General features: G+C 40.5%; 1 protein-coding gene across 1 annotated transcript in view; it reads left to right on the top strand.

The window, feature by feature from the left end:
• Nucleotides 1-14,153, top strand: part of DNAH10 (dynein axonemal heavy chain 10) — a 57,529-nt gene that overhangs the window by 37,966 nt on the left and 5,410 nt on the right. Inside the window, exons 53-70 of the mRNA XM_054844502.1 lie at nt 322-519; nt 1,164-1,325; nt 1,877-2,051; nt 2,863-3,044; nt 3,781-3,917; nt 4,813-5,030; nt 5,402-5,623; nt 6,223-6,370; nt 6,511-6,790; nt 7,150-7,379; nt 8,085-8,358; nt 8,778-8,882; nt 9,393-9,547; nt 10,299-10,453; nt 10,696-10,879; nt 11,678-11,878; nt 13,009-13,218; nt 13,541-13,636. Of these exons, the coding sequence (XP_054700477.1) occupies nt 322-519; nt 1,164-1,325; nt 1,877-2,051; nt 2,863-3,044; nt 3,781-3,917; nt 4,813-5,030; nt 5,402-5,623; nt 6,223-6,370; nt 6,511-6,790; nt 7,150-7,379; nt 8,085-8,358; nt 8,778-8,882; nt 9,393-9,547; nt 10,299-10,453; nt 10,696-10,879; nt 11,678-11,878; nt 13,009-13,218; nt 13,541-13,636 (3,332 nt within the window). The remainder of the gene's footprint in view (nt 1-321; nt 520-1,163; nt 1,326-1,876; nt 2,052-2,862; nt 3,045-3,780; nt 3,918-4,812; nt 5,031-5,401; nt 5,624-6,222; nt 6,371-6,510; nt 6,791-7,149; nt 7,380-8,084; nt 8,359-8,777; nt 8,883-9,392; nt 9,548-10,298; nt 10,454-10,695; nt 10,880-11,677; nt 11,879-13,008; nt 13,219-13,540; nt 13,637-14,153) is intronic.

Below are 14,153 nucleotides of genomic sequence, written 5' to 3'. Positions count from 1 at the left end.
TGATTTCCCAGTGTGCTTGTTACCCTGAGTCTAAACAGGTGATGCAAAATCCCAGTCAAAAAATGTTTTTGGATTGAAGTTTCTCACTGAAATAGATTCAAAAAATTGCTAAAATTCAAGTTCCCAACTCCGCAGACAATATGGCCTGCCTACCAGGAGGCCCAGGTTCTCTTCTGACTCTGCCTTGATCTTGCTTTTTGCCCCAGAAAAGACTTTTTTTGCGCCTGGCTTAGATGTACATAAGAAAGATGGAAATTGGCAGACTCTTAAAAAAACCCAACAAAACCTTTGAATTTTTTTATTTCTTCTGCCCAATTTTAGGAAATAGCACACGCATCCCATCAGAAAGCTCCAAGTCGGTGATTGAGCACATGGTCATGGTGCATGAATCTGTAGGCGATTTCAGCAAGAGGTTTCTGCAGAAACTGAGACGTAGCAACCATGTCACACCAAAGAATTACCTTGATTTTATCCATACTTACTCAAAATTGCTGGAGGAGAAAAACGAGTTCATTTTAGGTAGGGCTGTGTAGATGTTTTCTACTTTTTAACAAATGATTTAAATATTTTGAAAAAAAATTGTGGTAAGAATCCCAAATATTACCCAGATTATGCAAAAATCATTATATCAGTGCTATCTCAAATGCAGTGCTGGCATCTGTTTTTGACATTGGACCAATACCTGGCCACATGTGAATGGTCAGACTCTGTCTGTCAAACGGTGGGCTCTCCTCTAATTCTTCTGTGCATGAACCTGAGCCAGAATCTCCAAAGCAGACACTCTTCTGCTTGGGGAAGTGTCTGATTAGATCTAATACCAGCTCAGCCTAGCTCAAAGTTTGACATTCTTCCTCAAGCAGCAATTCTTATTCATACTTCAGTGAGCACTGAAATATGTGAAGAGGATAAACCATAAACAGTGTAACACGGAAAGCAAGTTGTGGCACAGGGCAACTACGTGGCAGCTCAAGTGACGTTAACACCATCTTGAGTGGGAGGCTTAGAAAAGGAAAAATCCCTCAGAGTCATTTTCCTTTCATAACTGAGGTTGTGTGCTGCAAAGCGCATCTATAAGCATGTTTACCTTCTGTGAGATTGTCTATTGCTGTGTGATAGTACACAATCAATGAATCACTAATGTTTCTCCTCTTTTTCCTACCTAGCACAATGTAAACGGCTGGATGGGGGCTTAGTTAAACTGAAGGAAGCTAGTATACAGCTGGTTGAGCTGAACAAGAAACTTGCCGAGCAAAAGATTGTACTAGCAGAAAAATCAGCTGCTTGTGAGGCTTTGTTACAAGAGATTTCAGCAAACACAGAAGTCGGTAGGTAGTTTACAACTACTGAAGTGTCCCACAGGCTAAGCAACGCTCCATGTTCTGGGTTGGGTTGGAAGGCCCTCTAAGAGCTCCAGCTGCTTCTAGAGGTAACCCTCCTGTTCTGTCTGTGCCGATCTAGTGTTGTGCTAGAAGAGTAGGTCCCCTGTCTTGCCCAGATTGCCATTTTTGCAATAGATTTGGCCTACAGTACTTTACACAACTCAATGCTATGTTCTCCTGCCCTTGTCCTTCCCTTTCCAAAGTGTAGGGCGTAACATGGGAAAGAGACATTAGCAAGAAAGGGACCTTCTGATTCAGAAAATTACTATTAGAGGAAAAACAGAGGGAAGAATGGGAGGAGAAGAGATGATGTATGCTCTTGTGCAGAACACTAACAGTGTTGCTAACCTGGTGATGGAACTGTAAACATTGGCAAACTAGCAACAAAAAGTACTGAGTTGATGGTAACTTCTGATTTTCAGCCAAGAGCAAATTGGTATATGTTCTGTATACAACTATGAATAATCCATTTATGGTCCTGCCTTTACAATTCCTAGCTGAGGAGAAGAAAAAGCTGGCTGAAGAAAAAGCTATGGAGATACAGGAACAGAATAAGATTATTGCTATGGAGAAGGCAGCTGCTGAGACAGCTCTGGCTGAAGTCATGCCTATTTTAGAAGCTGCTAAACTGGAGCTTCAGAAGCTTGACAAGTCTGATGTTACTGAAATCAGGTGACTCATTTGGATGTACAGTAGCATAAACTCTTGGAAATTCACTGAGACACCCTTTTTTGCAGGCTCTGAACCTTAGCCTCACCTTTCTCACCTGTATGGTGTGTGGGTGAAAGTCAGGACATCAGTTGTCTGCATGCAGAGGTCACAACAGAACCCCCTGATTCCTAGCCCAGAACTTCCCCTCAAGCCTGTTCTTCCACTCCTTCGTTTGACATCTTCCCCATAATTCTCTACCCTGTGTCTGATGCACTGGAAAGTTCTATGGATTTTGCCTGAACAGTGGCTGTCCAAATCCCTTCATTCCTCCTCTGTTTTTATTCTGTGTGAATACCAGTACCACATACCGGTTACTTTTCAGGGATGCTTTAATAGCATGAAAATTTACTTCTTCCTGCATTTTTATAATACATCTTGTATTTGGGGATAGATATGAAAGCACATCCAATCCTTGGCTGTCTCCAAAATAGAATAGAATTCTCTGGATTCTTCCTGTACTGCTTCTCCTGGTGGACAGCTGCTTCACTGCCTTAGGGAAGAATATCATGGCTCAGGATTTTAGGCCTTCCACTCTTGAAATCCTTTAGTAATTTATCGATTAAATTGTCTGAATACAAGAATCAGTTTTGAGCTTTTGACTAGTTAATAGTTTCTCATCTGGCCTGGATTGTCTTTATTACTTTGTGTAGGATGTCTTATGTACTAGCTCTTGGATTGCAATGACTCTCTTAATGGGAAGTATCCGTGTCTGGCATCATGTGCTTTGTCTCCTCCTTTTTCTCCTCCACTGTCTCCTTCATCTGTTTTCTAGATCCTTTGCAAAACCCCCTAAGCAGGTGCAGGCTGTTTTGGAATGTGTTCTTATAATGAGAGGTTACAAAGAATTAAACTGGAAGACAGCCAAAGGAATGATGTCTGAGGCAAATTTCCTGCGATCCCTGATGGAGATAGATTTTGATGGAATTACTCAAAGCCAAGTGAAATCTGTCCGAGGTAAATTACTGACCTGTATGCTTAGAATGAATGTAGCATCTTGTTAATGTGATTAGCCATGTCAGCGGCAGTCCTTCCAGTGATGTTCGGGAGGGTGGGATTCACTTTGTGCAAAGGGACAGCACTGTCTGCAGTGCTGCAGATGTTGCACTGTGGGGGTGACTGGATTTTTCAGAGTTCAAGGATGTTCTGCTATGTGTTACATCCAGTTTGTAGACACTTTGGTTTAGAGCAGGCAAGAAACAAGCAGGACAGCTGAGCGGGCCTGCTGTCTGCCTTTAGCCAATTAGAAAGTAGAATTACAGCCTCACCCATGTGGTGGAAATTAAAATGTGTTATGTACAGAGTGGAAAGAAGATAAACTATATCTAAAGCTTATGGGCCAAACTTCGCACATGCTCCCGAGGGTGTAATCTAGTGTAGTTACATTAAGAGGGGAATTTGGCCCTTTGAACAAAATTGCATCTGACTGCTGCAGAGAAAACAAACCGTGATCCTGAGACATGCTGAACAACTCCTGGAAAAAGAACTTGAGAAATCACTAGCAATATTGTGCTTGTACTGTTACAGCCCAGTAGCTTCATCTTAAGGTCAGAGTCTCTTTAATATTCTGACAAATGTTTCATATTGTCAGTCACAGCATTGCTTGATATTGCTGGTAGGGAAAGCTATTTCTCTGAGGATTTCTGCACTGTAATTCAACTCACTTGCAATATTTTTCTATTTGCCCATTTAGGTCTGTTAAAGAATCTTAACACTACCTTCACTGAAATGGAACTTGTTAGCAGAGCAGGACTGGGAATGTTAAAGTTTGTTGAAGCAGTGATGAGCTACTGTGATGTAGTTAAAGAAGTCAAGCCAAAGAGAGAAAAGGTAAAGTGTGTGGATTCAAACTCAGAGGAGGATGAAGCATGATCCTGATGAGAAAAACAATACTTGGCAATTTCATAGGCTGCCCATGTCTCCTCTTTGAAGTACTTAAAAAGAGGTGTTTAGGAAAGCTATTGCAGTAGGAGTGAGGCAGGTACTCAGTTGCAAACTTCTGTGTTTGTTGTGTCATGATGCTGGGATGTGGGTTCCCATCCACACCAGTGCTTGAAGGAGAAGGGAGGAATGTGTTCAGTTGGAATTTTGTAATCTAACGTGGTTAGAAAAACACAGTTTATAGCTATCTACTGAAAAGAGACTTCAAAACACACGGCATTTAGACGGAGCAGAGCTCAGTAGTACACAACATCCATGTCCCTTAAGCACAGACCTTTTGATTAACTTTTTTTAGAACAACTGGAAAGGTAGTTGTATTACGAAAGGAAACCTAATGTCCAGCAGATTATGCTGGGAAACTTCAAGAAAAAGTTATTATATACAGCTGACTGCTGAGAAAGTATATTTACTAGATGATGAGTCTGACTGTTTTTGAGGTCTTAATATTGTTATTAAGCAGACAAACCTCCTCTTTTGTCATGGGACAACAGTGCTGCTGACCTCCAATGTCAGCAGGGCTGCTCGCATGCTTTAACGTACCTTGTGGGTACAAAACTCTAGGAGATCTATCTGCTTTGGAACTGCAGTATTAGACCATGATGTCTCTGTTTGGGATGGGGAGAGGTGGGTGAGAAACAGTGACAGTTATTTTAGCTTACACTGTTTATTACCAGGACACTTTGAAATATATGAAATAGCCAAAAGAAATCTGAGAATTTAAGACTCCTCTCCAAAGCCCTTCTTTTCCCTGATACTCTTATGTTTCCTTCATAATGTAACATAGGTGGCTAGGCTAGAACGGAACTATTACTCAAGTAAGCGGGAACTGGAAAAGATAAAGGCAGAGTTAGCTACCATACAGGATGAGCTTAAAGCTTTGGGGAACAAATATCAAGAGGCAATAAAAGAAAACCAACAGTTACAAGAAGCAGCAGAGATTATGCAGAGAAGATTAAATGCTGCTGACAAGCTCATCTTTGGCCTGAGATCTGAGAACAAGAGGTAAGTCTAGATTCAAAGAGGGACGTTTTTGACATCGGAGGGTCATGTGCTAGGGATAAAATCTATCACACGAGACATTTTTGGAAACATCACTTCCTGTGATGTTTGTTTCTGAGAAGAGCTAATATCCATTAGCTCTTGAAAAATAAAAACAATTTTTAGTGCAGAAGAAGAAGGTGAACTCAGATTAAAAGGAAGAAGGTTCGGATCAACTCAATGTCTGTTGACATTATAATAGTGAGAGAACAACTGATTGTAAATTTGGGGGTCTGTCTCAACTTACATCTAAAGTAGCAGCAGCTGGAGATTCTGCATATAAACCCCATCTCCCTGGTACAGACTGACCCAAGATTCCCTTATAATTCCATCAGGTGGACAAAGGAATTAGAGGACTATGAAATACGAAAGGTGAAGTTGCTTGGAGACTGTCTACTCAGCGCTGCCTTTCTGAGCTATGAAGGAGCATTCAACTGGGAGTTTCGTAATGAAATGATCTATCAAGTGTGGCAAGAAGATATCCTCTCACGAGAGATTCCTCTCAGTCAACCGTTTAGGTTAGAAAGCCTCCTAACTAATGAGGTGGAGGTTAGCAGGTATGTCCAGTCAAGAAACCCAGTGACTACTGAATGTGAAATTGTGAAGTGAGAGTCTGGATCAGAAACTGTAGCATAGAATTGGCATTGTGGGTGGAGAGAGCCCATTTCACTTTCATGTCTCAAAGATGGCAAGGAGACATTTTTTTTTTCTTCGGGTTAACAGAGGCTGTTTGTTTCAACATACCATTGTACTTGACACTCCAGGGACATTCACTGAACCTAGACACATATAATACCTTTTACGGATATTTTTTAAGGAGTTATCTATAATACGTGTTCAACCGAAAGCCCAGCAAGAGTCTTTTCATTGACTTCAATGAATTTGGAATTAAACCCATGCCCAGGCAGCCCATATTTCAACTACTGCAGGATTACTCACCAGGTGCAACAGTCAGTGTTTTGAATAGTGTAGTTACAAATGACTCAGTGAATCAGTCTGAGTTTTGACACTATTCTTACAATCACATACACTATATGTTTCCTTAGGTGTCTAATAGTGTGCACAGTGAATTGCCTAACTTTACTGACAAACGAAATGTGCTGCTCTCCCATCAAGTTTTTGTCCCAGCCTGGTCTTTGATCCGTTCTGTTCCCAGGTGGGTTTCCCAAGGATTGCCTCCAGATGAGCTCTCTATCCAGAACGGCATCCTGACAACATATGCAAGCCGCTTCCCACTCTGTATTGACCCACAACAACAGGCATTACATTGGATTAAGAAGAAAGAAGAAAAAAATAACCTGAGGGTAAAGATAAATGATCATTTTATCTCTTTACTGGTTGTTGTAAAAGCTGCATAAATATCTGTGGCCTTGAATGGGGAACCAATTATGTACTGACAAATGTGTTGACACACATTTCATATCTTCACATTATTCTCTTGCAGATGGCTTCCTTTAATGACCCAGATTTCCTTAAACAACTAGAACTGGCCATAAAGCATGGAAACCCTTTCTTGTTGCATGGTGTTGATGAATACATTGATCCTGTGATAGACAACGTCTTAGAGAAGAATATCAAAGTTGCACAGGGGCGAATATTCATTGTCCTTGGTGACAAAGAGGTTGACTATGACAGTAATTTTAGATTGTACCTGAACACCAAATTATCAAACCCAAAGTATTCTCCCTCTGTGTTTGGCAAAGCTATGGTTATCAATTATACAGGTAAGCAAAAGTGTATATTTAGTAACAGAGTAGTGATTATGCTGTAGTGCAAGTTTAGGGCCTTGGTGGTTGTCTGAAACAGCAATGAAACTCTAAAAAATGCATAGCCTCCCTTATACTCAGCATCTGATTTAATAGAAAATTCTTCTCACTCTCTTAATCTGAAACTGAGCTAAATATCTCTTCTTGCATCTGTCAGGTTAGGATGCTTTGGTAGAATTAAGATATAGAGTTATTAACCAAGTCACTCTGTTGCATTGCTGTACTTTATGAGATGATCGAGATGAAATAAGTTGTGTACAAGCTCTCCTTGTGTTTAAAAAAAGACTCTGTGCTGTGTACATGTGTTGTATCTGTAGTTACACTAAAGGGCCTAGAGGATCAGTTGCTCAGCGTCATCACGGGTTTTGAAAGAAGGGAATTGGAAGAACAGAGAGAGCAGCTCATCCAGGAGACAAGTGACAACAAAAACTTGCTGAAAGATCTGGAAGACTCTCTCCTTCGGGAACTGACATCTTCTACAGGAAACATGTTGGACAACTTGGACTTGGTGCAAACCCTGGAAGAGACAAAATCCAAAGCTACTGAGGTACTGGCTCTGGGCTGTTTGGAAGGATATCTACTAATAGAACATTGTCTTTCCTTTTGCATTGTGCTTCATCTTTCACCCTTGAAGCTAGGAATTAGTTTGATAGGAAATGGAGAATTTTCTCATGAGTATGTTGCATCTTTCTGTATTGGACAGTATTTTATTGAATCAGAGAACCAAATCCCATCTTCAGGGGAGTCCTTATCAGGACCAAAGTAATGGTTATTTATAGTTCTAAAGCAAAGAGCATACGATATATTTCTTTCAGCTCTGAAACAACCTTTGTCTGGTATTGTATCAGATCTGAAATGAAAAATTAAGATAATTTTTACTCAGAGAGGATGTAGAATCTCCATCCTTGGAGGTTTTCAGGCTGTAGTTGGGCAAAGCCACAGCTAGTAGCGGTCATAGTCCTGCTTTGGGCAGAAAGTTGAACTAAAGAGCCCCAGAGGGCCTTTCCCACACTATTTCCATGATTCTGTGTAAATCTTTGCCTTTACTTTTCATAAAAACACAGGGTGGGATTCATTTTATCTAACTTTTGATTTTTACAATTCATTCTGCTTCTTTAGGGTTACCTGCCCAGATTCTCTATATAGTCAACTTAGAGAGGCAGGCACTGAATAGCTCTGTTTATTGTGATATTACATATATACTGTGGATCAGCTCAGTAATTACATGTGTATAAAATTAATGTATGGCTAGGTGATTGAAAAACTGAATCTGGCTGAGATGACAGCAGTGGATATTGATCGTCTTCGAGATGGCTACAGACCAGCTGCCAGGAGGGGGGCCGTTTTATTCTCTGTTCTGTCTGAAATGGCACTTGTCAACATCATGTATCAGTACTCATTGGTCTCCTTCTTGGAGGTTTTTGGACTCTCTCTTCGGAAATCCATGCCCAGTCCTATTCTTCTTAAGAGGTTAAAAAACATCATGGATACACTGACTTTCAACACCTATAACTACGGCTGCACAGGTTAGTGCCATTTAGTGATGGGCTGGTACTGTGTTATGCAAATGCTTATTAAAAGCCAGTTGGTTTGCATTAAAGAGGCAAGCTACCAACCAGCGAATTCACTAATGTTCAGTTCTCAGCATTTGTTCTAGTTTACACTTTACTCCCTGCTATCTCTGTTTGAAGAAACTGCGGATTACCAATGTAACTTTGAAAGAAATGCTTTTCCTAATACAGTTACGAATGGTAAATTGCAGCTATGGATCTCACATCCCTGGATGTAGCTCACAGATGCTGTTTTGACTCTAAGCCTGATCCAAAGCCCCATCTTTGATCACCTTGATCTTTGTGGAATGACCAGATGCAGGATGTGGATTTAAAGACTCCAGTTCCACAAGTTTTAGCAGCTGATTTTTGAAAATATTGTCCTTTTAATGTAGGTTTGTTTGAGAAGCACAAGTTACTGTTCTCCTTTAATATGACTGTCAGGATAGAACAAGCTGATGGCAGAGTTCCACAAGAAGAACTTGAGTTCTTTTTGAAAGGTAAAGTGAAAATATATATATATATATATAAAAATAATTATATAGTGACATGTAGCAGTAGCTAAAAGAGATTTTTGACTAGATTTGATTTACTGTAAGAGCTAGCACCTAGAGAAACTACTGAAGATAGCTGAACTGTGTTGTTTTACACAAATTGTGGATTCTGCTATTTCTATTTTTTTCACTTTGCTAAACAGCAAAGAGGCTAATCTTTCTCTGCAGATGTTGACACATCTCACATTAGCTAATTGTTAGGATGTTACCTGAGAAAATAATCTTTAGTTATTATCTGACTATGTATAAATAATTTTAGAAATGTTTGCAAAGATAAAACTGGCTTTTGCAAGTGCTTGTAAAATGCCATGTTTTCTTAAGCAGACCAGTTCAATCTTATAGTGCTCCCAGAAACAAATTTCCAATTGGTTCCTCTGTGCAGTGGGACTGTATGTGTGGTCATGTATTGGAGAATTTATGACATGGAAATTCACTCTGGTTTCTGAATGTGACTAGGCAATATTTCCCTGGAGAAGAGTGCACGAAAGAAACCGTATGCTTGGCTTCCAGATCAAGGCTGGGAAGACCTAATTCGCTTGTCTGAACTATTTCCCGAGAAATTTGAATCGCTTCCAGATGATGTGGAAAAAAATCCAGATGTATGGAAAAATGTACGTGCTTTTCGGCAATCCTGTTTTCTCTTCTTGTTTTTCTATGGGTATTAAATGTTCAAGTATGATGCAATGTGCCATAGCGCTTGGCAGGAGGCATGTCGCCACTGGCTTTTTCTGTCAAGGCCTTGCTTTTCTTCTTGACCTCAGTTAGTGATTTGCTTATTTCCAGAAGAATTAGGGCTCTTATTATTTAAAAAACAAACAAACAAAATCTTCCCTGGTATACTGTAGATTTTTTTATTTTCAAGTCAAATGCCTTAGATGAGTTATTTGCCCTGTTGAAGTCAGTGGAGTTTTTGCTGTTGATTTCAACAGTCAACATTTCACCGTTATTTTTGTACTGCTAAATTGTACTGTGATCTTCTTGTGGCAGGGAGTTCTATAGGCTAGTTACAAACACAGACTCCTTTGTTCTGCCTTTAGTTTCATTCCATGTCATCTTGCTTTATAAGAAGTCTTTCTGTAAGCAATCTGTTAATACTTTTTGCTTGAGATGCTATTTTCTGTATCTTCAGAGAATTACTTGACATAAAATGAAAGTACAAATGTGTTTCTGGACTAGAAGAAGTTGAATTTTTTACATTCACTTAATCTTTTAATATTTCTTTGCAGCTGGTTGACTTTATTCTTTGTTCTCCTTGTGTCTCTTGGCCCCTCGTTAATCAAATTGCTTTTGTCTGCTTTCCTTGTAATTTCATTGATAGAGTAATTTGATCCATTTGCATTGTCTCCCATCTTTTCTTGCCAGTGGTATGATACAGATGCTCTGGAGCAGATGCCCTTCCCCATGCAGTACCAGAACGATCTCACAAACTTTCAGAAACTCCTACTTTTACGGTGTTTCCGGGTGGACCGGCTCTATCGGGCAGTAACGGACTATGTTACTCTAACAATGAGTGAGAAGTAAGTCACTCCCTTCTTTCAAATCTGAATCACACCATTCAGGTATTTCCCACAGAATTGGAGTTGTAATCAACTATGGAAACAATTTTGTAATTTGCTTAAAAACAACAGCACATGATTTGTCTCTATTGTTTCTATGTGCAGTCTGCAAAGAGCTTTGATGTTTGTGTAAAAGTCCTGTTTTACACAAGATGGCCGCTCTTGTGCAAATTAGTAGTTTATTGTGCTTCTTTTCCTGCCAGGTATGTGCAGCCCCCTGTGATCAGCTTTGAAGCTATCTTTGAGCAGAGCAGTCCTTACTCACCGGTCGTTTTTATCTTAAGTCCTGGCTCTGATCCTGTCAGTGACCTCATGAAACTGGCTGAGAGGACAGGCTTTGGAGGGGATAGACTCAAATTGCTAGCCATGGGACAAGGCCAGGAACAGGTAACTCTGGTGGGAGGGGAGGGACATGCTGTGGGCAGCAGTTAGTCTGTGAACTCAAATCATGCTCCTGATGTGGGCTTGTTCGAATTCCCGTTCCAAAGGCCTGCCCCATTTTAGAGGGAGTTACTTTGCGGTTCAGACATAGCATACAATTTGCCAGCCTGGGAGTAATGCTTTCCTGTAACATGAAAGGGGCATTTGGCTGATTGAATCCAAATGATATTGTCGTCTGTTAAAAAATAGTTGAGCTGAAAAGATGTTACTCTGCATCCTTTCAAAGGTTAATCGGTGACCCTGTGTCTCTGTGTATGGACATGAGTTCACTGGAAGTTAGTGTTTGCTACCAAAAAGATACCCTGCTGCTCTCTTTCCTGTAGCTTTCCATTTTGTTACTGACACTAAGGCAGGGATGTCCAAAGCTTAGCAGCTGACTGAATTTGCTGTGAATTCCGTCAGTGGGAGAACTCCTGTTAGATTCATTTAGACCACCACTTCCTAGGCTTTGATCTTCACCCTCTTTTGAGCCATCCACGCTTTTGTGCTGTTTTGAAATACTTCAGTGCTCTGCATGACTTTTGATTTCAAAAGGAATTAACGAAATAAAAAAAGCATCTCAGAGCAACATCTTGGAAAAGGTCTGTTCTCAGCAAGGAGTGTTCTGGTAAGTCTACTAAAACTAGCTAAGAGGCTGAGTGTGCTTGCTAGCAGGAAGAAATCCATTGCACTAACCCACCGGAGACAGTTTGCTTACTGGTTAAAGGGAGAGTTACTCATAGACAGTTTTTTCCTTCTCTTAAGATTGCTTTGCAGATGCTGGAGAATGTGGTGGTTCGTGGAGAGTGGCTAATGCTGCAGAACTGTCACCTTTTGGTGAGGTGGCTTGTCAATCTGGAGAAGGCACTGGAGAAAATTACAAAGCCTCACCCAGACTTTCGCCTCTGGCTGACTACTGACCCGACCAAGGGCTTCCCAATTGGAATACTGCAGAAGTCATTAAAGGTACTGTGCAGTGGGGAAACCCCAGCCAGGGGGCACGTCCTCCTGTTCTTATTCCGCAACGCAGACTGGCTTTGGGACCTGAATGCAGCATGTTGACTTGGGCTCTCTGTGCTAGCTTTTTGTCTTTATAAGCCAAATCCTTTTTTCATCATCTGTTTATCTTACGGTGATTTTTCCTTTGGGTGAAAGCTCTTCATCATTTTTTTTTCTTTCCTGAAGCAGTTATTTCGGAGTAGAGGTTTGTGAGTAAACCTGGAAATGTGACAATGTGACAAATGCTCTTTAGGCTCACATGCCACCACAAGTGAGGAATATCCAGAGAGACAGAAATAGTCCTGTCAGTCCTGATGCTGAAGTGCAGAACTGAGGTCTGTGTCTAGCCTGGCAATAGTGCCAGTTGAGCAGACATTGTAATAGGATAATGGTTTCCAGCTGCTACTTCAGGCTGCAGCATTTATCACAAGCAAGCTGAGCTGATTATTTTGAAGGCACAAGGCATGATGCTGTCCTAATGTTCTTATCTGTGGCTGCTTTAACTTCTGTTGTGGTGAACCAGGCATGTAAACATAATTATTTTATTTCACAGATTTGAAAGCAGTGGCGTGAAAGATCCACCCAATATGTGCTCTAGTGTAGCAATGACAGCTCTGGAGTGAGCATGAGTGTATCTTTAAAAGACTGCAAATATGCACTTTCTAGGTCTAGCCATGAGCAGTGAGAACAGAGGTTTTATAGTGCTTTGAAAAAGCTGCCAGGAAGCTGCCTCTGCCTCAGTTTGATCATCAGTAAAGCCATATCAAAGACCGTTAAGCCATCTTACTGTGGGGATATGTAGGACACACCAAAATGTGTAAAGTACTGATATTTCAGTAAATTAGATCTTCAAGTATGATAAATATTAATGTCTTTCCAATAACATGACTCTTTCTAAAATAATACCAAGTTTCTTTTTACGTATGTGTGTTTACCTTGATAAATTTAAAAAATAATTCCATATTGGTATGAATTTGGAAAGCTGTCAGAAGTTTTCAAGCTTGCCTTGTATAGCTTACTTAGAGAGCATGATATATTTACAGCTTATTTTCCTGAGGCTATCCAGTAATTGATGGCTTCTCTAATTATTTTGATAGGTTGTGACAGAACCACCTAATGGTCTGAAACTGAATATGAGAGCCACCTACTTCAAAATTCCCCAGGAAGCCTTAGAGCAGTGCCCACATCCTGCCTTCAAACCCTTAGTCTACGTCTTGGCGTTTTTCCATGCTGTGGTTCAGGAGAGAAGGAAGTTTGGGAAAGTTGGCTGGAACGTCCCATATGATTTTAATGAATCTGATTTCCAGGTAAGAAGATAATTACAATGGCTTGCTCACAATAACATTTTGCCTCACTTTTTTCTGCTGCTGTGGACTAAGTCATGTAGACGCCCAATCTTCTATGTCGATTTTGGCCACTAAAAATTAATCAGATTCCCAGTCCTTCAAGTTTATATTGCCTCTCTCCTGGCTTTCTTTTCTTAAGAGGATTTATGCTTAACTTTTTAATTATTTGAGAAAGAAATGATTGATAGTTTTCAAACAAGAACTACGTTAAATCAAATCTATGGATATGTATAGCTGATTTATGACTCTTCTTATATCTCACATGTTCCAACAACTTTATTAGGTCTGCATGGAAATTCTTAACACATACTTGACGAAAGCTTTCCAACAAAATGACGATAATATCCCCTGGAGCAGTCTCAAATATCTTATTGGTGAGGTGAGTGCCTACAATGTCACTAAGGAACACTTGGTGGTAAAAGAATCCAGATCAATGAAGCTTCCTTTCTGCATGGGCTGTATCATCCAGGAGAGCTGGCTGAGAATCTCTCCTGGGCTCTCTGGAAACTCCTGTGTAGCCCTGAACAAGTCACTTAATCTCATTGTCTCAATGAAATTGGGCCATTGTGTGTAACTGCACAACAGGGGAGTTCTGGTGCTTAATTAATTTTAGTGAGAACGCCCTTGGGATTCTCTGAGGAAAGATACTGAACAGCACAACTTTACAGTATTATTAGCACAGTGGAGTGTTGCTGATGGGAGAGCTGTACACACAGATCTCTAGAGTTCTTGCTGGGCTAAATGGGAGATGTGCAGTAGCTGGCCAGTTCAGTGTAGCTGCTGTGACATGAAACCCTGTAGAAAGCTGTTATTTTGCAGCACTTAATCAGAGCTGAGCATAAGCTAAGGAGCTACGTACTGGTGCACGTAAATCACCAGGACTGGTGGTGAGGAGT

Source organism: Grus americana, chromosome 16, assembly GCF_028858705.1.
Source record: "Grus americana isolate bGruAme1 chromosome 16, bGruAme1.mat, whole genome shotgun sequence".
Classification (NCBI taxonomy): Eukaryota; Metazoa; Chordata; class Aves; order Gruiformes; family Gruidae; genus Grus; species Grus americana.
Note: the sequence above shows the minus strand (reverse complement) of the source record. Positions and strands in the feature narration are given on the sequence as shown.